Source organism: Pteropus alecto, unplaced genomic scaffold, assembly GCF_000325575.1.
Source record: "Pteropus alecto unplaced genomic scaffold, ASM32557v1 scaffold413, whole genome shotgun sequence".
NCBI classification, from domain to species: domain Eukaryota; kingdom Metazoa; phylum Chordata; class Mammalia; order Chiroptera; family Pteropodidae; genus Pteropus; species Pteropus alecto.
Window position 1 is genome coordinate 1,000,774 of NW_006434120.1, and position 22,367 is coordinate 1,023,140.

A 22,367-nucleotide genomic window follows, 5' to 3' on the forward strand; every position below is an offset into this window, starting at 1 on the left:
ACTTACCCTCAAAGACTTGAAAACCCATATCTAAAAAGATATTTGCACACCGTTGTTCATAGCAGCATTATACACAGTGGCCAGGACATAAAAGCAACTGAAGTGTCCTACGATAGATGATGGGATAAAGAAGCTGTGGTACATATATACAATGGAATATTACTCAGCCATAAGAAGAGATGAAATACTGCCATTTGCAACAACATGGATGGATCTCAAGATAATCATGCTAAACGAAATAAGCCAGACAGAAAAAGTTGAAAATCACATGATATCACTCACATGTGGAATATAAACCTAAAAGCAACGAATGAGCAGGAGAAACAAACAGAGACTCATGGACGTAGACAATGGACTAGTGGTTACCAGAGGGTAGGGAGTTGGGGAGGTGGGGGGTGGTAGATGGGGTAAAGGGAGTCAAATATAGGAAAGTACGGGGAGGATGAAGTGGGTCAGGGGATCAAATATAAGATAGCTGAAGGAAACTGGACTTTGGGTGGTAAACACACAATAGAATATTTAGATGTCAAATTATAATGTATAACTGAAAATTATATAATTGTATTAACCAATGTTACCCCAATAAACGTAATTAAAAAAAGAAATTAAAAAAATAAAAATTAAAAAAAACTCAGAAATTATGAGGAAACAATGTGTTTTAAATACACAAAAAAATATGACCAGTGCTATGCAGTGAAACATACTTTTTAAAACCTCTTAATTTTTGTATTATTTATTTGAAAATCAATACGAGCAAATTGCGTAGAATTTAGAAAAATTAAATGAGCAAAAATTTTAAGTTACATGTGTTTTTTAAAAGAGTTTGTTATGGATCGACTTGTTTTTGTCTTCCTCCTTGGCTAGGAGTTGCCATCTCCTACCATCTCCATTGCTGGGATATGTAGCAAGGGAAATGCCACACCAAAATCATTCGAAAGTCCAGACGAAAATAATGGCATAGGTTGTTTCTTGATTACTCACCGGAGAGAAAAATTGTATTTTCACATCATCATGCAGAAGTGGACAGTTGACTAGATAAATTATTACTCTGTCTGCTTCAACATCATGAACTATCTGTGAATGAACACATGGAATTTAGAACTATAAATCTAGCTGATTAGTATAACAGTGAAGTTCATGTTCACTTATTGAGGCTTCCTATATTTATCAAGTACTCTTGGTCTCATAGCCCAATCACTACATGTATAAATAAATGTTAATCATTATTTTTATAAAGTTGCAATACTGTTTTTACATATTTAAAAGGCCAACATTTTTAAGGGTTATGGTGGGCATTGTTGTAAACTGAAGTATTCAATTTTTTATTAGACTTTAACTAAGTAAACATTACTGTTAAATGTGATTTGTATTAAAAATGATTTTCATATACTAGGAATACACTATGAAGCTCAATTTTAAAGCTGGCATTTACATTCAAAAAGCAATGCATAACTGGTCATGTTTTATCAAAAATGTTATTTGCTGATGGGATCATAGGCCTTGTCTATAACAGACTGCAAAGAGTGACAAAAGAGAGGCCAAGTTTCTGTAATGAACAACTTTGAAGCTATACTAAACATTTGTTTGTTATTGATTCACCGTTGTATAACAGTGCCACCCACAATAAAGTCAGTCTTTGCTAGGCCCTGCGAAAGATACAAAAGAAGGTGCAGACTCAGTTAATGCTTCAGGGAGCTATACACATAAGGAACAATAGTAGACTAGCACATAATTATATGTCAGGCTATATAATGAATACTGCTGTTGTGTGCTTCATGAGATTAAAAGGTATAGAATGAGAAAGCTTCACCAGGGAGACAGAAATTGGGTTGGGCATGGAAGGATTTGTATAAAGAAGAGGAGCAATGAAAAGTGACTCTAGTTTAGACAGGGGGCTGGGTGGTGGAGGAAAAACCAGCAAAAACATGGAGCAGAAATTAGTGTTGTGTTCCAAGGGCCAAAGGGGTTGCAGTCTACTTGGAATGGATTCTGCTGGTCAAGTTACTAATGGAAATGAGCTTGAGTATTATAGGGCCATCATACTTGAGAGTTCAAGAGCCAGAGAATTAAGAAGGAAGTTATTCAAGAGTATCGTGGGGCATTTCCTGTGTGACAAAGTGGCCTGATTATTACTGATAAAATTTATTTAGTAACATAGCTCGCAAAGCAACTTCACATATATTATCTAATTTAATCCTTACAATACTTGAGATGTAATCTTAGGTTGAGACAAAGGTATTAACTGGCTTTGACCTTGGACACACAATGTGTCTTCTGCTCTACCACAGCTTTTCACAATGAAAACAGAATTTCAGGATGCATATTGTAGGATTCTATGTACTGCATTTTACAAGGAGAAAAAAAAGATAAGGAGACCATTGTAGAAATCTAGGCATGAGCAAATGAAGTCCCAGACTAGGTAGTAGCAAATAGGAACAGAATGGAAGGGAGTGAAGAGAGATTTCAAAGGTAAAATCGGCAGGATTTAGGGGGCCAAGACAATAAGAGAATCGAAGACAATACCAAATTTGAAGTCCTGAATGAGAATGTTGGTGGCATTTGCAGAGGCGGAAGAAAAGCTCATTTGATAAATTTGGATTGACAAATGTGTTTGAATTGTAGGAGCAGAAAGTGTCCATGTTGTAGCTCCTGCATCTACCACACAGTGGGTTGAGTGAATGAAAGAAAAAAGTTACAGTTTCAAGCAGGAGAAGGATGAGCAGAACCAAGAATAGAGTACATGCAGAGATAAGAACAGAAAGCTAAAGTTCAGGCCTGAGTGAGTGCCCTCAGTTGGGGGAGAGGCAAAAAGAAGGGAACGAAATGGTGTTGGAGAGGTAATAGAACTAGAAATTAAAGCCTGAGAGAGTTTAAAATTTTTTCTATTTCTTAGACCCATGGAGGAAGCTTTCTTATTGCTTCAGAAAATGTCCGTAGTCTTAGGTATTTCATCAGCATTTAAGAAAACATTGACTACCAGGTCCTATTGTTTTGGGTAAAGAGATTCCTCTCCAATCCATACACTTTTGCGTTGCCATTTTTTTCTCACAGTGCAGTCCCACTGGACATCTGAGTTAGAATCACCTGGGAAATTACTAAGTCTAGAGATTCCTGGGCCCCATTCCAGATTTCCTAAATCATACTTTTGGGGTATGACCTAGGAATCTGCATCTTTACAAACTCCTATGTGATTTTCATGCACACTAAAATTTCAGAATCAGCACCATATACTAATATGAAGAAAAGATATGGCTAAAAATGACCAGATACATGAATTTAAAACTCTGTTATATTCCTGGGAGCATGCTTGGCATTTGTGAAAAAGTGAAAACCAAAGCAACACTCTGAACTGAAAATATATTCTAGAAAATGCCCTGAAAAAAACAATTTGAATAATGAGCTTAATTTAGCTCTGACTTGTATCCAAACCCAGGGACACCAAGTTGGATAGTAACCAGAAAGCAACATGGGTTCTCTTTGAGGTGGGTGAGGATTTTGGGAGGTCAACATGCTGTTTTGACATTGATATTTAAAACAAACACCAGAACTTTCAATTTACATGCTTTCTCTTACCCTACAGTTTTTGGAAGCAGAACCAGAAAAGACAACTTTATGCTTTATTATTATTCGTACTTTTAGATCACTTCCATTGCCTTTTCCAACACCTGAATAAAAATAAAAAGTTAGGCTGGTTACAGTAAAGATCAAGATGTCTCACCAATTAACATTATGGATTAAAAAGATAAAAAAAAAATCTGTTAACAATATATCAGTATTGAGTCATTTGAGTCTTGCATGGATTTTGTCATACAAAGACAAGGCTTCAAGCCTAATTCTGTCTCCTAAAGCAGAATTTATAATGCGGGAGGGGGAAAAAAGACTTATAGTTCAGCTTCTAAGCTTCACCTTTCTAGAAAAAAATAAATTAGGGATGGCGACTTGCAATCTTTCTTGCTAATATGTTGCTTTCTTCAGACTTTGAATCATGATATTTCTTAATAACAGTCTAAATTCTTCTTGCCCCAGTTTAAGTCTAGTTCCTAGAGCAGTCTCTATAAAAATATAGGATATCCAAATATTCCTATGGTGTTCAGTGTATATTTATAGACAGATGGTTTCTTGCCCCCTTTTTCAGTTCACTTCCTTTAGCATTTCCTCAAAGGGCTAGTTTCTCAAGCCTCCAACTAATTTTTATTGCTTTCCTTTCAACCCTGCCTATTTCATTTGAATTTAAAGGTACAGAACTAAAACAAATATTCTAATAAAGTCATATGTAAGTCATTCCTTATTATTCCCTCAGATTATGTTTGTTTTGTTTTCATTTAATTTTGTTTTCACTAACACCGTATTATTAATTTATCATTTGGAATCGCGATTTCTTTGCGTCAGTCCCCTCAGTACCATTCCAGTTGCAGAACTTCTTTCTACTGATGTCTACCAGAAACCAGCGAAATAAAGAACTAAACTGTGTCAAATACTTATCACATGGTAAGAAAAGGCCATTGATTTATAAATTTAAATTAATTGCCACACATTTAAATTTTTTAAAATAATTTAAGTATATTTACATGATTTAAAAATTAAAGGTAAAATGACATGAAGTGAAAAGTCTGTCTCCCTCATTCCAAACCTGTTTAATTTCCCAGCTCCAACTAGATAAACACTATTATTAGTTTCTTGTTCTATGACTATGTAAACAAATATAAATATATATTTTCCCAAAGGTTTTTACATATGTACATATACACAAATATGAATATATATTATTTCCCTCTTTTGTTTTACAGAAATTGTTGCATACCATACTGTCCTGCACCTTGCATTTTTTAACATGTCAAAAATTTTATTTAACCCATTCATTAATAAGGAACCAGTAAAATGTTATAGGAAGTTCAAAGTACTGCACATTGTTAGGCAGATGAGGAATGAATCTACTAATAGATACAAAATAGGTCAAAAAGCAATCGCATTCCACTGGACAAAACTAATTTGCATTTCTATGTACAAAAATTATTTGTATTATTACCAGTTTTCTAAAACTTACAGAGTTATAAAATAGTTTAAAGACCAGGGTAGATGGAGACAATCCTGGAAGGGTGCATTAGACAATATGTTGCCTATTTCAATGTCTTTCACTTTTTTCTGACAGTCTCCCTGTTGTGAATATAACAATGTCAAAGGAAGATTATTCTTTTTCCAAAAGAAGATTGGTGTCATTAGGTTTGGCCTGATTATTTATATGAGTGCAGCAAGAATTTTAACTTACCATGTAGCCCTTCTTAAGTTGGCTCTGCAAGCGTAACCTACACTATACCAAACAGCTGCTTAAGGTCACAGCTTTCTATCTAGAAGTCTCCATGAGGAATCTCAAATTTGACTTTTAAAATCCTCTATTTTGTGTTAGCCTGAGAGTAGGAAACCAAACTCATGAAACCTGTGGTACTTATAAATTTGTACTGCTGTTTTCCAGATTTGTGCCTTACATTTTAACTAAACAATGTCTCCACAGAGTTTTAATAAAATTCAAAACATTAAGAGAAAATTTACAGTCTTAGAATATAATATCAGACTCGACAATGTATGAAATTCTACAATTTATTAAAAACAATTTTAAGCTCAGAATTTTGAGAAATTATTCCTATTCTCATTGTTCATGTTAGAGAAATACATTAAAACTTCATTAGAATAAATGCCTGTTTGCCTGTATGAAATAGTGTAAAACTCATAGAGCTTTCTCATAGGATCAAAATGGCAGAGTAGGTAAATGCTGTGCCTGCCTCCTCCCATAACCGTTATTAAAATTACAACTAAATTATAGAACAATCAACCTGGAGAACTACCTGAAGACTGGCTGAACAAAACTGTAGCTAAGGATATAAAGAAGAAGCCACATCGAGACTGGTAAGAGGAGCAGAGACACAAATGCGCTGGCCTCGCACCCACATGTGGCACTTGAGCATCAGGCGGGATATATCAGCTATGAAGATCCTTTCAGAGCAACAGGGGATCACGGCCCCACACTGGGGCTCACAGCCCAGGGTTCCAGTGCCAGGAAGAGTCCCCCCAACAAAACCTGGTTGTAAATTTCAGTGATGATTCCATTACTCCAGGTAAGATGGAAGGCTGCTGAAAACCCAGATGTCCCCTAAAAGGTCTCGCACACAGATTCACTGGCTTGCAGGCACTCATTCTGGTCTCCGGCAAAGAGATAGCAGCTTGGGAAGTGCCAGAGACACACAGGGGAAGACTGAGTTGTGTGGCTTCATGTCAAAGGCTAGAGGGACAGCCACCATTATCTCTATGTTGAGCCCTCCTCCTGTGCAGCTTGTAGGCAGGCACTATCTTGCCTATGTTGAGCCCTCTTCCCACATGGCTAAATCTGAATCTGCATTGGCCTGGTGAGATCTGCTTAATCTGAACCTTCATTGACCTGGTGAGATCTGCTTGCTTCATCCAGATGACTCAGGGGCCCCTGCCCCATCCAACTCACAAATTGCCTGGAGGCATATTCATTGCTGGTTAATCACCCCCACCCCACCATCCTAGCAGGAAGCTCTTTCAGTAGCAATCAACAAGCCTCAGCTCTCCTGCCTCTGGAGCAATTCCAGTGGCAGGCAATCAGCCCTGGCCTGAGCTGCAGTATTTCTTGAACAAACTTTAGGGGTCTGCAGGCCTGAGGTGGGCAGCTGCTGGCCTCAGTGTGATCTGAAACTTTTAGGAGTGACCACAGATAGCACTGTACTAACCTGAGCTGCCCCAGGCCTGATACTGGTGGCAGCCAACCTCCATTTGCAGCGTGGCCTCTCCTACAATCCTCCAGATTTATTACAGGCTGGCAACCAACAGCAGATAGCTTTGTAGCTCCTGCCTAGTATCCCTGGGCCAGTCACAGGAAATGGCTGACCTTAACCTGCATGGGAGCCCCTCTCAAGGGGCCACAGAACTAACATACCCAGAGGCCGGTGTCAGACCAGAACAGAGCACCACCTAATTAGCCCCATAAACGATACACCCAAAGGGTAGTCTCAACAGGCACATGAACCTTCAGGAGTGAATTAACTCTGTGAGGTCAGCCCCTACACAGCACCTCATATGCTGGGGGCATGGCCATCCTCATAGCCAAATAGCCTGAGAGTCAATTCCACTGAAATGCCAACAGCAATCAAGGCTCAACTACAATAGAAGGGCACACACAACCCAAACAAGGGACACTCCTGGAGCACCCAGTGCAGATTATCAGGGAAACTGTGCTACTGGACCCCACAGGGTACCTACAACATAAGGCCACCTGGCCAAGACTGGGAGATGTAGCAGATCTATCTAATACAAGACACAAACACAGGGAGAAAGATAAAATGGGGAGACAAAGAAATATGTACCTTATGAAAGAACAGAACAAGATCAAGAAAAAAAAAAAAACTAAACAAAATGGAGACAAGTAATTTGCCAAAGGTGGAGTTCAAAACACTGGTTGTAAGGATGCTCAGCGAATTTAGGGTAAGAATATATGATCTCAGGGAAAACTTGAACAAAGAGTTAGTAATAACAAAAAAGGACATAGAAACCATAAAATGAATCAGTCAGAAATGAAGAATTTAACAACTGAAACAGAGAATACGCTAGAGGGAATCAACAGTAGATTAGACAAAACAGAGGACTGATTCAGCAATTTGAAAGACAAGCTAGAAGAAAACATCTAATCAGAACAGCAAAAAATAAAATAAAAATAAATAAATAAAATTTAAAAATTAATTAAAAAAAATAAAATAGATTTTAATTGAGGATAGTTTAAAGGACTTCAGGGACAACATCCAACATAACAACATTTGCATCATAAGGCTACCAGAAGGAATTTAAGAACATAAGATTGAGAACCTATCTGAGGAAATAATGAGTGAAAACTTCCCTAACCTGGTGAAGGAAATAGACGTACAAGCCCAGCAAGCACAGAGTCCTAAACAAGATGAATCCAAAGAGGCCCACACCGAGACACATCATAATTAAAATGCCAAAGTTTAAAGACAAAGAGAGAATCTTAAAAGCTAGTTACTTACAAGGGTACTCCCATAAAGAAGTCAGCTGATTTCTCAACAGAAATGTTGTAGGTCAGAAGGGATTGGCACAAAATATTCAAAGTGATGAAAAGAAGGACCTACAACCAAGACTACTCTACCCAGCAAGACTATAAATTAAAATTGAAGGTGAAATAAAGAGCTTCCCAGACAGGAAAAAGCTAAAGGAATTCATCAACACCAAGCCAGTATTATATTAATGTTAAAGGGACTTCTTTCAGAAGAAGGGGAAAGAAAAAAATCACATAAATATAAATATTTATATTTACTATTTACATATGTATAACTATGTACCTATTAACAATACTTTGAATGTAAATTGATTAAATATTCCAATCAAAAGATATAGGGTAGCTGAATGGATTAGAAAATAAGACCAATGCACATACTGTCTATAAGAGACCCACTTCAGATCAAATGACACTCACAGACTGAAAGTAAAGGGATGGAAAAAGATATTTCATGCAAATAAAAATGAAAAAAAAAAAGGTTGAGGTAATGATACTTTTATCAAAAAAAAATAGACTTTAAAACAAAGGCTATAATAAGAGACAAAGAAGGGCATTACATAATGATAAAGCAATCGATAAATCAAGAAGACATAACCAAAGTAAACACATACACACCCAACACAGGAGCACCTACATACATAAAGCAATTATTGACTGACTTAAAAGGAGAGATTAACAGTAATACACTCATAGTAGGAGACTTTAACATCCCATTGACATCAAAGAACAGATCTTCCAGACAAAGAATCAACAAGGAAACAATGGACCTAAAAGATACATTAGACCAGATGCATTTAATAGATATTTCAGAGCATTTAACCCAAAACAGCAGAATCTACATTCTTCTCAAGTGCACATGGAAGCTTTTTCCAAGACAGACCACCTGTTAGACCACAAAACAAGACTCAATAAATTTAAGAGGGTTGAAGTCATATCAAGTATCTTCTCCAATCACAATGGTATGAAAATAGAAATCATTCATAAGAAAAAAACTGATAAATACACAACCACATGGAGACCCAATAACATGCTTCTAAACAATGAATGGGTTAAGAATGAGGTCAAAGAAGAAATAAAAAATACATTGAGATAAATAAAAATGAAAACACAATCACCCTAACTTATGAGACAGAGCAAAAGCAGCCCGAAGAGGGAAATTCATAGTAATACAGGCCTACCTCAAGAACAAGAAAAATCTGAAATAAACAATCTTACACCTAAAGAAACTAGGAACGGCAAACAAAACTCAAAGTGAGTAGAAAGAAGAAAATAATAAATATCAGAGTGGAAATAAACAAAATAGAATCTTAAAAAATCAATACAAAAGATCAATAAAACCAAAAAGATAAACAAAATCGATAAATTTAAGATTTTTAAAATTTAAAACCCAAATAAATAAAATCAGAAATGAAAGAGGGGAAGTGACTACTGACTCCACAGAAATACAAGAAAATACTACGAGCAATTATAGGTCAACAAATTGGACAATCTGGAAGAAATGGATGCATTCCTAGAAACATACAATCTTCCACAGCTGAGTCAAGGAAAAACAAAGTCTGAACTGACTGCTTACTACTAACAAAATCAAATCAGTAATTAAAAAACTTCCAACACACACAAGTCTTGGACCAGATGGCCTCACAGGTGAATTTTACCAAACATTCAAAGGAGAATTAACACCTAATTTTCTCAAACTATTCCAAAAAATTTTAGAGGAAGAAAGGCTCCCACGCTCATTTTATGAGGCCACCATTACCCTGATTCCAAAACCAGACAAAGCCATTAAAGGAAAAGAAAATTATAGGCTGATATCCCTGATGAACATAGATGCAAAAATCCTTAACAAAATATTAGCAAACTGAATTCAGCAAGATATTAAAAAGATCCTACACCATAATCAAGTTGGATTTATTCCTGGGATGCAGGGTTGGTTCAATATCTGCAAATCAATTAATGTGATACACCTCATTAACAAATTGAAACATAAAAGTCATATAATCATATCAGTAGATGTGGAAAAAATATTTGACAAAATCCAGCATCCATTAATGATAAAAATTCTCAGCAAAGTGGGAATAGAGAGAACATACCTCAACTTAATAAAGGCCATATATGACAAACCTACAGCTAACATCATACTCAATGGGGAAAGGCTAAAAGTGTTTTCCTTAATATCAGGAATGAGACAAGGATGCCCACTTTCACTTTTATTCAACATAGTATTGGAAGTCCTGGCCATGGCAATCAGTCAAGAAAAAGAAATAAAAGCATTGAAATTGGAAGGAAAGAAGTAAAACTGTTATTATTTGCAGATTACATGATACTACATATAGAAATAACCATAGATATTTTACCAAAAATTGTTGAAACTGATAAATGAATTCAGTAAAATAGCAGGATACAAAATTAATATTCAGAAATTGGTTGCATTTTTATACACCAATAATGAACTATCAGAAAGAGAAATTAAGAAAACAATCCCATTTACAATTGCATCAAAACATAAAATACCTAGAAATAAATTTAACCAAGAAGGTACAAGACCTGTATTCAGAAAACTATGTCACTGAAGAAAGAAATTGAAGACATACAAATAAATGGACACATATATTATGTTCACGAATAGGAAGAATTAATGTTGGTAAAATGTCCATACTTTCCAAAGCAATCTATAGATTCAATGCAATCCCTATCAAAACACCAATGGCATTTTTCGCCAACCTAGAACAAATAATCCTAAAATGTATATGGAACCATAAAAGACCCCTAATAGCCACAGCAATCTTGAGAAAGAAGAACAAAGCTGGATGTATCACATTATCTGATATCAAACTATACTACAAGGCTATAGTAATCAAAAGAGCATGGCCCTGGCATAAAAACAGATACATCGATCAATGAAACATAAGAGAGAGCTCAGAAATAAACCCATGCTTATATGCCCATTTAATCCATGATAAAGGAGGCAAGAATATACAATGGGGTAAAGACAGTCTCTTCAATAAACACTGTTGGGAAAACTGGACGGATAATGCAAAAAATGAAACTGAACCAACTTCTTATATCATATACCAGAATAAACTCAAAATGGACTACAGACTTAAATGTAAGACCTGAGACCATAAATTCCTATATATCTTCTTGGGTAAGGGAAACCATCAACGAAACAAAAAGACAACCTACTGAATGGGAGAAGATATTTGCCAATGGTATATCTGATAAGTGGTTGAGATCCAAAATATATAAAAAAAACTCATACAACTCAACACCAAAAAACAACAATTCAATTAAAAAATTGGCAGAAAATCTGAATAGGCATTTCTCCAAAGAGGACATACAAATGGCCAATAGATATGTGAAAAGATTCTCACTAACATCAGAGAAATGCAAATTAAAATCACAATGAGATATCACCTCACACCTGTCAAAATGGCTATCATCAATAAATCAACAAACGAGCGGTTAGTGAAGGTGTAGAGAAAAGGGAACCTTCATGTACTGTTGGTAGGGTTGCAGATTGGTACAGCCACTATAGAAAACTGTTTGGAGATTCCTCAAAAAATTAAAAATAGAACTAACTTAAGAGCCAGAAATTGAACTTTGGGGTACTTATCCAAAGAAAAGCAAAACACTATTTCGAAAAGATATATGCACCCCTATGTTCACTGCAGTACTATTTATGATAGCCAAGATATGGAAGCAATATAAGTGCCCATCAATAGATGATTGGATAAAGATGCAGTATACACACACACGCACACACACACACACACACACGCGCGCGCACAGCGGAATATTACTCAGGCATAAAAATTGAAATCTTACCGTTTGCAATGACATGGATGGACCTAGAGGGTATTATGCTAAGTGAAATAAATCAGACAGAGAAAGACAAATACTATATGATTTCATTTATCTATGGAATGGAAGAACAAAATAAACAAACAAAATAAAAACACTCATATATACAGAGAACAAATTGGGGATTGCTAGATGGGTGTGGGGTTAGGGGACTGTATAAAAAAGCTGAAGGGATTAAGAAGTACAAAATAGTCATGGGGTTGTGAAGTACATTATAGGGAATATAGTCAATAATATATTAATAACTGTGCATAGTGCCAGGTGGATACTAGACTAATCGAAGGGATTAGTTAAGTATATAGATGTCTAACCACTATACTGTACACCTGAAACTAATAGAAATAATATTGAATACAACTCTAATTGAAAAATAAAAAAATACTTAGAGTTTTGTATAAATATTGTTATTCTCATTGGTAACAAAGAGGAAATTTGGGCAGAGTATAAATTCAGGTACAGTACAGGCCCTCACACCACTGAGCTGCTTTTATAGTTGGGAAGAAGCTGCTCCAACAGCCAACTGTGTTGCCTCTCTCACTACAGAGTAAAGCAGTCTAGCTCTTTTTGCAGGACTCTGCTGAGTTGGACAGGAAGGGGAGCAAGGCACTGCTGTTCCCCTACCTTCTACCATAGGCCTGGCTCTATTTTGGAGAGGTCTGACAAGAGTTGGGGTTCCGTTAGGATCCCATATAACCCTCTCTGTCATAATTCCCATACATCCTATGAGACAGTCATGATGATTTTTGTAGAGGACTGTGCTGTCTACAAAGCCTTTTCACAAGCAATTGCTCATTTATATGCACAGGCAGCCTCCTGCCACAACAAGCGGTGTTTCAATGGTCTGCCTGTACAAAGCTTATATGGAAATCTAGAACAAAATTTCCCACAGAGGCTATGTTACTGGGCTGAAGTTGTTTTCAGAAACCTATGTAATCTGTGGTAATCCATTAAAATTCCTCACCGCCAATAAGAAGTGTTGATGATACGGGTATGCATGTGGGGTGGGGGTGGGGCTATGTAAATAAATTGAAAAAAATTTATATTTTAAGTAACAATTTTAATTTATTTTCTGACTATGCTGTTTTAAAATACATTCTAAAGACTTTTTTTAAATTTCTGAATAATTAGATGAAATGTTTTAAAATATATGTTTAGATCTTATTTTGTGTGACTCCTCAAAAGACTTAACACACTGGGCCATCTGGGTGGATGCCAACGTCCTGGTACCATACCAAACCTCAAGAGTCCCAGATCTTTACAATTCCTCGTGGTCCATAGTCTGGCTGCTGCTTTAAAGAATGGAAAGCCTCATCCCCTGCGCTTCCTCTGCAAAGCCAAATGAGGCCCCATCTTGTCCACACTGACACATCCTTGCTTTCTCACCTCTCCTAAAAGTGAGCTTTGCAGGGAAGCAAGGTGGGTGATTGATAGAAAAATAGAGACATGGGACTTGAGGCCAATTCCTCTCCCCACCACTCTTTCTTTCCTTTCTCAAGTCCCATAGATAGATGGATGATCAGACCAATTTCCTATCCCATTGGTTGATGGTGGATCCGAGTCTCTCTCCTTATATTCCTGAAACAGACAGTCAGCTCTTTTAAAGTTTATAAGGATTTTTATTTGTGGTAATAATTGGTAACAGCTAGGGGACTGGAAAGCCCCCCACAGAGTCCAGGTTTCCCCCAACTCTTTCCATGTTCATGTAGATTTACGTAAGGAAGACCTATGTGCTGTCCCCCTAGGAAGCTTTTCTTGACCCCTAGGCTGGACAGGGCACAGTCTCTGTGTGCCCCCACACTGTGGTAAGCTCTTTATCTATGTACTTGTTTTCCTTCTCTGCTTACCACCCAGGGACTCCTATGGGCAGAGAAACACTAGCATGAGGCCTAGCCTAAAGTAAGTACTCAGTAGTTATTTGTAAAAAGAATTTGTGGCAACAAAATTCATTTGCAGTTCAGGTATTTAAGACATCTTGATGGAGTTGCTGAAGGTGAGGGAGCTACAGATGGAGGAGGGAAGGAAAAAGGAGAAACTAGGGTATGAGAAAGAAAGGGTCATTGAAAGGTATAGGTGAGAAAAATGATACAGGGATGCCTCTGCCTAGATGAACCCTGAATTAGAGATGAGTATGAGAAAGAAATGGTCCCCAGGACCTATGGGCCCTTCTCTTTTCTCCATCAGAGGTTCTACTCTGAAAAGTCCACTCTGGACTGATGCCAGCACATCAGTAAGAACAGGAGAAAAGGGAAGGGGATAGAGCCCCCAACGCTGGTAATGGGAAAGGAAAACAGAAGACATCTAAAGGTTGATGATATAGTACCAGTGGGCTGATGGCAATTCTAAGGGGAGGGGTTCATATATGGATACGTAACAGCACTACTATGAGTTGAGATTGTCTGTATAGATAATGATAAGCAAAACTCTCTCAAGTAGTAAGAACATTGGCCTTCTGGCCCAATTCTCCAATAATACATAAAGCACTTACCATGTATTGAATAAATAATAATTTTTTTTATCGTGAGTATTTTTCTTGGAGGGAGAGTCAAATTGTAGATATTTTTCACATCTGCAAAATATCCAACATATCTATTCTGAAAAACAACAGAAGCCTCGATTTAAGTGAAAATGAAAAGCCAGCACTTCTTAATTTTTTTTTTTTTACATTGAACTTAAGGAGAGTAATTCATTATTAAGGAAATATTTATTGGTGCCATTATATAACTAGATATTTTTATGGATGTTGCCTTGCAACTGAAAAAACGCTACGGGGAAGTAATAAGAAAGGAATCAGGAGTTGCTTACAGGATGCTATTATTGAGAGGGCCACTAACCAGAACCAACAAAACAGCTACAACATTATAGAGAGATGCAGTGAACTGCAACTGGGAACAAACATATCTGAGAGTAAAAGCTTATTTGTGACGGAGTAAAGGAAGGTTTATGGTTTGGTGGCGAGTAGCCTCCTAGGTATGAGAGAATAGCAGATGTGAAAACTCAAAAGGAAGACCTCCATAGGCCAGTGGTAGATATGCATTCTTTTCTTGTCCACTGGAGTTTCTTCATTTTCCATTTCCCCAATTCTATTTTTGCAACGAAGACCTGGGAATTCTCTTAGTCTAGTCCTTCTCCTGTGGCAAGCTGCTCACTCTTCTTAAAGAGTTCTGGTACTGAATCGACTGGACTCAGAAGTTCACAGACTCTTCCCCATCTGTCAGGAAGTGTTAATAAAATTAAGTGGCCCTTTCCATTGGAAAGGGCCAGTTAAGAGAAAGGCTTGTGCAGATTTTTAACTCAGGAGTGGATGAAATGTAGTCCATATAGAATGGCTGGCAGTGCAGGGTCATAATGTGATAATATCTGAGCAACAGCAACCCACACAGGGAACTCTGGGGCCTTGCCAACACAGCTTTCAAACCTGAGGCAGAGCCCTACATTGCTATCCTAGTGAATCAGAAAAGATTCTGTTGTAACCTAGGATGTGCCAGTTCTGGACTAAAGTTAGAGAAACGGTGCATGACTGCAGAAGAAATGGGGAAGGAAAGATGTACAAGAAGAGTCCTGGAAGAAGTTACATCTAACATTCCCTTGGCTCCTAAACCCAGATTCTCTACCCGCTACTTAAGGCTTATAACCCACCATGGCCTTCAAGCTGCTTTGCTCTCACTCTTCCTTCTCTTACAGACTAAAACAACAGGGGCCTGTAGCAGGAGTTAACAAAACCAACATATATTTAGTAAGCACTTGTTACAAACAGAAGAGATACTTTGTGAAGGCATTTTGGGATGTCTAGGGTGGAAATGTGGGTAAGACATGGGCTTTGACTGCAGAAGGGGTAAAGTCACCACTGCAAATAGCTAGAGAATAATGTAAAGTAAACTAGTCTCTAAAAGAAACACAAAAGGCTACAAGAATTGAAAGAGCAGGAGACTGCTTCAGGCTCGGAAGGGCAAGGGACTTCAGGAAAAGGGGCCCGTGTGAACAGTGGCATGTGGGTATAAAGTGCTGGCAGGCTGAGAAACAGCAAACGGTCCGAAAGTGTTAGAGTGTGGGACATGTGAATGCAGTTAGTGGTAGAAATAGTTGGAAAAATCAAATCTTAAATCTTGAGTGCCAGGTTAAAACATTTATATGTGTTGCCATTGGCAATCAAAATCCATTAAGAATTTAGAGCATGGAAATAGCATGGTTAGAGCTGAGCTGTGCTTCAGTAAGTTCATGCATTGCTTTTAGCCTATGGCCTATTGCTACTTTTTTTTTTTTCTTTTTGCTTGGGGATGGCAGAAAAGTTTCAGGGGATAAGGCTCAGGTTCTTTTGCCTCAACTAAATGTCTGGAGCCAGCAGTTATAGTGTTCTGCTTTGCACTTCACATCACTTCACCCAAAGAACGCTTTCATTCACAGCCACATCCATTCTATTTAAGAATTCCCAACCAGCTTTCACTTCAGTTTGAGGGGTAATATAGATTATAGATCAGAAGCTGTGCACAGAATGGGAAAATAACAGGCTTCAGGGTCTGACAGATCTGGATTTGAGTCCTTGTTTCAAAAAGTTAATTTCCCTGAACCTCAATTTCCAAATCTGTAAAATAGGAATCATAATGATATCTAATCACAGAGTTATTGAGAATATTAAATAATATAATGAATGTAAAACCCTTAGCAAGGTTTAAAAAAGTCAAGTATGCTGTAAACTCTATAGGATGAATATCCTGGTCCTGCAGCATATTACAAGGGGAAAAAAAAGAGGCAAGAAACCTATAAACTACAAGAGATTTAAGAGACACAGTAACTAAGTGAAACGTCTGGCCCTTGTTTGGATCCTGACTGAAACAACTTAATTTTTAAAAGATTTTAAGATAATGATGGAAATTTAAACATGAACTAGACTTTTAATATTATTAAGATATTATTATTATCATATTTTTAGATATGATACATAGTTTTAAGAGGTTTTTACTTTTTGAACCTTTTTGTTAGATGTCGTACTAAATTACTTGTGAGATAAAATAATCTGATGGCTGGAATTTCCTTAAAAAAAATCCAGGTTTAGAGAAAGGAGAGAGAGAGAGAGAGAGAGAGAGTAGAGTGGGGAGGAAATGGATGAAACATGGTAGGCCGCATGAATAAGTGATTGTTAAAGTGATGTAATAAGTATAAGGAGATTTACTGTATAACTGTCCAAACTTTTTATGTTTGAAATTTTCCATAATAAAACATGTTTAAAGGGAAAAATTAGAGTGATAACATATATTTCACATGAATTATCTAAGTATTAAATGAGATAATACACTTACAAGTGCAATATATTAGTGTATAATAGTGTCTGATATATAATAGGTTTTTGAAAAATGTTAATTTTCTCCTTTCCCCCCCAAAATACAGCCCCACTCTGTCTCTCTGTCTGTCTCTGACTTTGTCTCTGTCTCTGTCTCTCTGTCTCTCTGTCTCTCTCTCTCACACACACACACACACACACACACACACACACACACTCATGATATTTCACAAGGGTTGAATTGCCCTAGTTGGGAGATGTAAAAGACTCAGCTCCTCTCCATAGGAAATACATGGCTGATGACTTTAAATAGTCTTCAGAGATCTGAAACCTTAGTAGACATTCGTGCTTTGGGAAGGGAATCAACTCCTGAACTCCATAATCAATAACCAACAGAAAATGGAAAGCAGAATGTTCTGGGGTAGAACCCAATGCTTACAAAACTCAGGCAGTGCCTGAGGTATGGCTCTCAACCATGGGGAGGGATTAAGCCCTGTCACAGGGCACCCAAGTGCTAGCGCCTGATCAACAAAAAGAATCTAAAACGAAACTAAATAATAGGTGTCAATCTTAATCCAATTACCCAGAGAACCCCCTTCCTAAAAAGAAAACTTACCTGAGAAGGTGTTTCTACTCCCTGGAATTTAGTGCTGGAGGTTTTATCTGTTCGTCGTTCTCCAAAATAATAAAGGCTGTCCTATAGAAATGGGGACAATTCAATCATTGTTCATCTGCACTTTCAGGCATTCTTAAAGTTTCTAAGGGAACATTATTTTCCTAAGTCAGAGGTCTTTGGGCAGAAGCTTCCCAAAATAACAAAATTAACAAAGCCACATTAAGGCCTGCTCTCATTCAAAGATTCATAAAGACATGGGATTTTAGAGATGGAAAGACCTTAGAGATCATTTGGTCCTTCTTCCTACCTTTCCATTTTACAAATGGAGAAGACTGAGACCAAAAGAAAACCAAGTGACCTGTCACAGAGATGTATGCAGCCACTTTGAGAAAGCACAGGCCTAGAGCACAGGTCTCTGATCTCAGTCTAAGGCTCTAGATCAATGGCTTCAGATGGTTTATTTTTAAAGCTACAATCCACATTAATAAACCTAGGAGATATATAAACACAATTGAAACAAAAGTTTCACAAAACAATATTTACTTCTTGATATTTTCCAATCTATTCCATTAAAAAAAATACTAGTCACAAGTCAATAAGCTGATTTTACAACTCTCTGATAGATTGTGATCCATAGTTTGAAAAACGTTGTCCTAGAACATCCATTTTCATGACCTGTGTGTCACAAATTAGAAAAAAAAAGAAAATGATAGAATTAAGAGTGTTGAGCATTGTGCATAACACAGTTTCTCTTAACTAGATTGCAGGCCAGGTGAGGAGCAGAGCTACTAGGAGTGTGTCCTCTAAGAAGTAACTTCTCAACAAGATCATGGCAGGAAAAACGACTGAGCATCCTGTTTTAAGAAGCAGAGACAGCCCATCCTGTCTTCTCCGAAATTTCCAGGGGCAGAGACCCCACAGATATTGACTATGCAAAGATAATAGCATTCAGGAGAGACTTTGTTTTGAGTTGGAAAAAGCTACCTTTTATCCATCTAGCACTTCTAAGGATGTTCAGGGTCTTTAGAACAGTGGTCCCTAACCTTTTTGGCACATGGGACCAGTGCTCCTATGAGAATCTAATGCCTGATGATCTGAGATGGAGCTGAGGTGGTGATGCTAGTGCTGGGGAGTGGCTGCAAATACAGATGAAGCTTCACTTGCTTGCCCACCGGTACTGGTCTGCAGCCCAGGGGTTGGGGAGCCCTGCTTTAGAGAACTTATCTAATCAATCTTGATACTATTCTAGTGAGAAAGGAGGAAGTCTCACAATTGGTGAGAGTAAGAGCAGGCCAGACTAGGTGAGGCAAGCGAAGCATCTTGACTGCTGAGTTTTTTCTGCACTTGCATAACTCAGTGACTTTACTCATCTCACCTTAATCTTGCCCCACTGGGTCCTGTCTTTAAAATGTTGATGTTGTATACATCATGGATTTTTTGCATTAATTTTGATTCTAAAAATACTGCATTCAAATATTATTTATCTTATGAGACTTTTGGCATTCTTTTAAATTTGTGCCCAAGGTGAGTGTCTTATTGACCATACCCTAGTCCTGGCCCAGAGTAAGAGGTATCTAGGTCAGTTAATAACTAACACAAGTTAAATAAAGAAGTAGTAAGACCAGGATTTCTAATAACAGCCTCTTTAATTACAATTTCATTAAGTACCATGACTCATGATCTTATCCTACTAGTGATGTTTCAGAACCAGCATAAGACAAAATTTATAGTAGCATCTTTCATACCTCTGCAGTTTTAAATATTTCACTGACAATTAGGCAGACACACACCATAGTTCCAGTTCTTCCTAGAAAAGGAAAAAAGTTATTTGATGAAGCCTTGATCATGGTAGTACTTGGCATAAAAATACTCTTAGAAATATTAAGAGTTCATTTTGGCTTGATTTTCTTTTGCTCTGAAAGTGCTTGTTCAGAAATTTTCAATTCAGAAATAGCCAAAGCTGTTTCACTGCCCTGAGGTTCCACCTGGAATTCTTCCTAACCATGTGCATGAATGCTCATGTGCTTGTGTCCATTGTTCACTATTGCTGGGGGCTGCAGTCATAGGCAGAGGCAATCCCCTCCACTCTAGGACTCTAATGCTAAAGAGCCACTCACCAATTTAGAATTAATTACACACTCTGTTTTTCTAACTAATATCAATAAAAGAACATAGTTAGAACCCAAAATACCATCTAACATTTACAATGCTCATTTTCATTCCATTTTAGTTTTTAAGTGTGTTACAAAACATATATAAAAATAGAGAACAGTGTAATGAATGTCCATATACCTGTTCCCAAGATTCCATAATTTCATATTATATTGTTGCACTTGTTTAATTTCTCTCACTTCCCTCCCTTCTTCCCTCTCCCTCACTCTTTCTTCCTCCCATCTCTCTTTCTTCTATAGAATTCTAAAGCAAACCTTTGATTTTATGTCATTTCATCTTCAAAGTCACTTATGTTTTATTCCAATTTATATTTTTGTCCTTCCATACAAAACTTGAGTTAAAAAATATGTTGCTTTTTTCATTTTTACAATGATCTGTAGCTTTTGTCTACCAGTATATGTTGAACTTATTTTATATAATTCCAAATTTATCCTTTTAACTTGAGATGTACTCTATTTTCTATTTTATCTTTTTTAAACGAACTACTAAACTTATTTTGCAACCTATAGTTTGAAAACCACTATTCTAAGCCACGTACATCCAAAGAGAATTTTGTACCACCTTGTGCTGTGATAAATAAAAATTTCTTGCTAAAGGAGGCTACTGACCATTAATAACTTGGCTCTCAGTTGTATAGACTGTTAACATTTTAGTTTTGGAGGACATCTCTCGGTCTCTATAACTTTGATATTTTCTCATTTGAAAAAAACTTTTGCAGATTCATATCCTCGTGGTTGTGGATAGGTACAACTGCAAACATAGTAGATGTCCTCTTATCCAATCAAGTCAGGTACAGCAGAGAATCATAAAAATGATATTGTTTTCAATATTTTATTTTAACTTAAAACATAAATGTACATTTATTCACTAAACTTCTGATATTGGACAGGTTTTAACTTTTTAAAGTATTAACCCTCCCCCACCAAAACACACGTTCCAACTGGAGGTCTTTCATGGAAAGGCCAGGCTCATGGTATAAACCACGGCATCCTCTATAATTTTTAGTTTCAGATTCTTTAAAGCAATCTAGGTACATAATTCTTCTAGATTTTACTACTGGAATTTTTCCCTCAATGTTTTACATTAGTCTTATTTGTATTTAACTCAACTTCAATTTTAGTTATAGCCATTCAACTTCATTGAATCTTCTTGGAACATTCAACTTAGGTTTCATAAAACTATAACTCTTACCGTTCATTCTGATATTTTATAGATTTATATAATACTTGATTATTTGACATAAGTATAATAACAAGTGGAAGTGGCAGTCACTGGTGGAAGTAGAAACATTAGATGGAATTAGATGGAAGTCAGTAAGAAAGCTGATGTCAGCAGAAGCATTGTGTGCCTCTCAATGTAATACAATTCTTGGCTTTTATAATGATAATAACTAACATTTGAGTAATGCTTTACAGATTTCATATAATCTTTGCAACTACTCTGTGAGATAAATAACATAGCATAACAAAAGAGAAACTGAGATTCTGCAAGTTTAAGAAATTTTCACATAGTCAAATAGCAAGATATATTAATGACAGCTTATATGACCTTTTACAGTAATTCTTAAGCTTTGTTCTTTCTCAAGCTATGTCCATCACCTCTCCCCACAATGCAGAACTTATAATCTAAATTCTTGAATCTTTAAGCAGAGCACTGAGGTGATCTTGTAGAAACCAAGAATGGTAGGGGTGTGTGTGTGTGTGTCTGTGTGTGTGTCTGTGTGCGTGTGTGTGTGTCTGTGTGTGTATCCTTTAGAGTTGTTTAAGGCACTTAAAACGTAACCAAAAGAATTGCTTATTCAAGATATTCAGACCAAAATAGCCTTTTGTCAGTTCGACTGCCTCATCTGGTACAATGAACATCTCAAATGAAGATGTACTTTGTAGTATTCATTAAAAGACTTTGAAAGAACTAGAGAATCTTAAACTTTCACCCCTACTATTTAAATAAAAACATGCACATCGTATGCCTACTAGAAAAAAGCAAGAAAGATAGGTTTGCTATCTGCTATTTGTTAAAAACTCATAGTATAGGGTTGATAGATAATAATAATGGTCAACATTATTGAGCCATTTCCACTTCTTACCAGATACTTTTCACATTTCATTTAATCCCCGTAGAGTGACTATGAGGTTGGCACTGTCGTCATCCACATTTCACATGTTAGAAAACTAAGGCATGGTAAGTTTAAGTATTTTGCTAAATGCCACACAATTGTTTAATGGCATAGTTGAGATTTGAACTCAGATATGTTATTTCAAAGCCTATGTGTTTAATCACTATGTTCTGATATTTGGAACTTTTCAACTTTCTTTTTCTCTTTCAAACAGACAAAAAAGAACATTTGAAAAGGATAGTCA

The 22,367-nt window shown here is 36.7% G+C and overlaps 1 protein-coding gene across 2 annotated transcripts in view; it reads right to left on the reverse strand.

Moving 5' to 3' along the window:
• LOC102892995 (phosphatidylinositol 3,4,5-trisphosphate 3-phosphatase TPTE2) overlaps positions 1-22,367 on the reverse strand; it is a 73,244-nt gene that overhangs the window by 10,143 nt on the left and 40,734 nt on the right. For both annotated transcript variants that reach the window (XM_025044763.1, XM_025044762.1), the window contains 5 exons: positions 19,581-19,642; positions 17,836-17,916; positions 14,430-14,535; positions 3,574-3,653; positions 982-1,074 (listed from right to left, as the gene is read on the reverse strand). In XM_025044763.1, the coding sequence (XP_024900531.1) occupies positions 982-1,074; positions 3,574-3,653; positions 14,430-14,535; positions 17,836-17,916; positions 19,581-19,642 (422 nt within the window). The remainder of the gene's footprint in view (positions 1-981; positions 1,075-3,573; positions 3,654-14,429; positions 14,536-17,835; positions 17,917-19,580; positions 19,643-22,367) is intronic.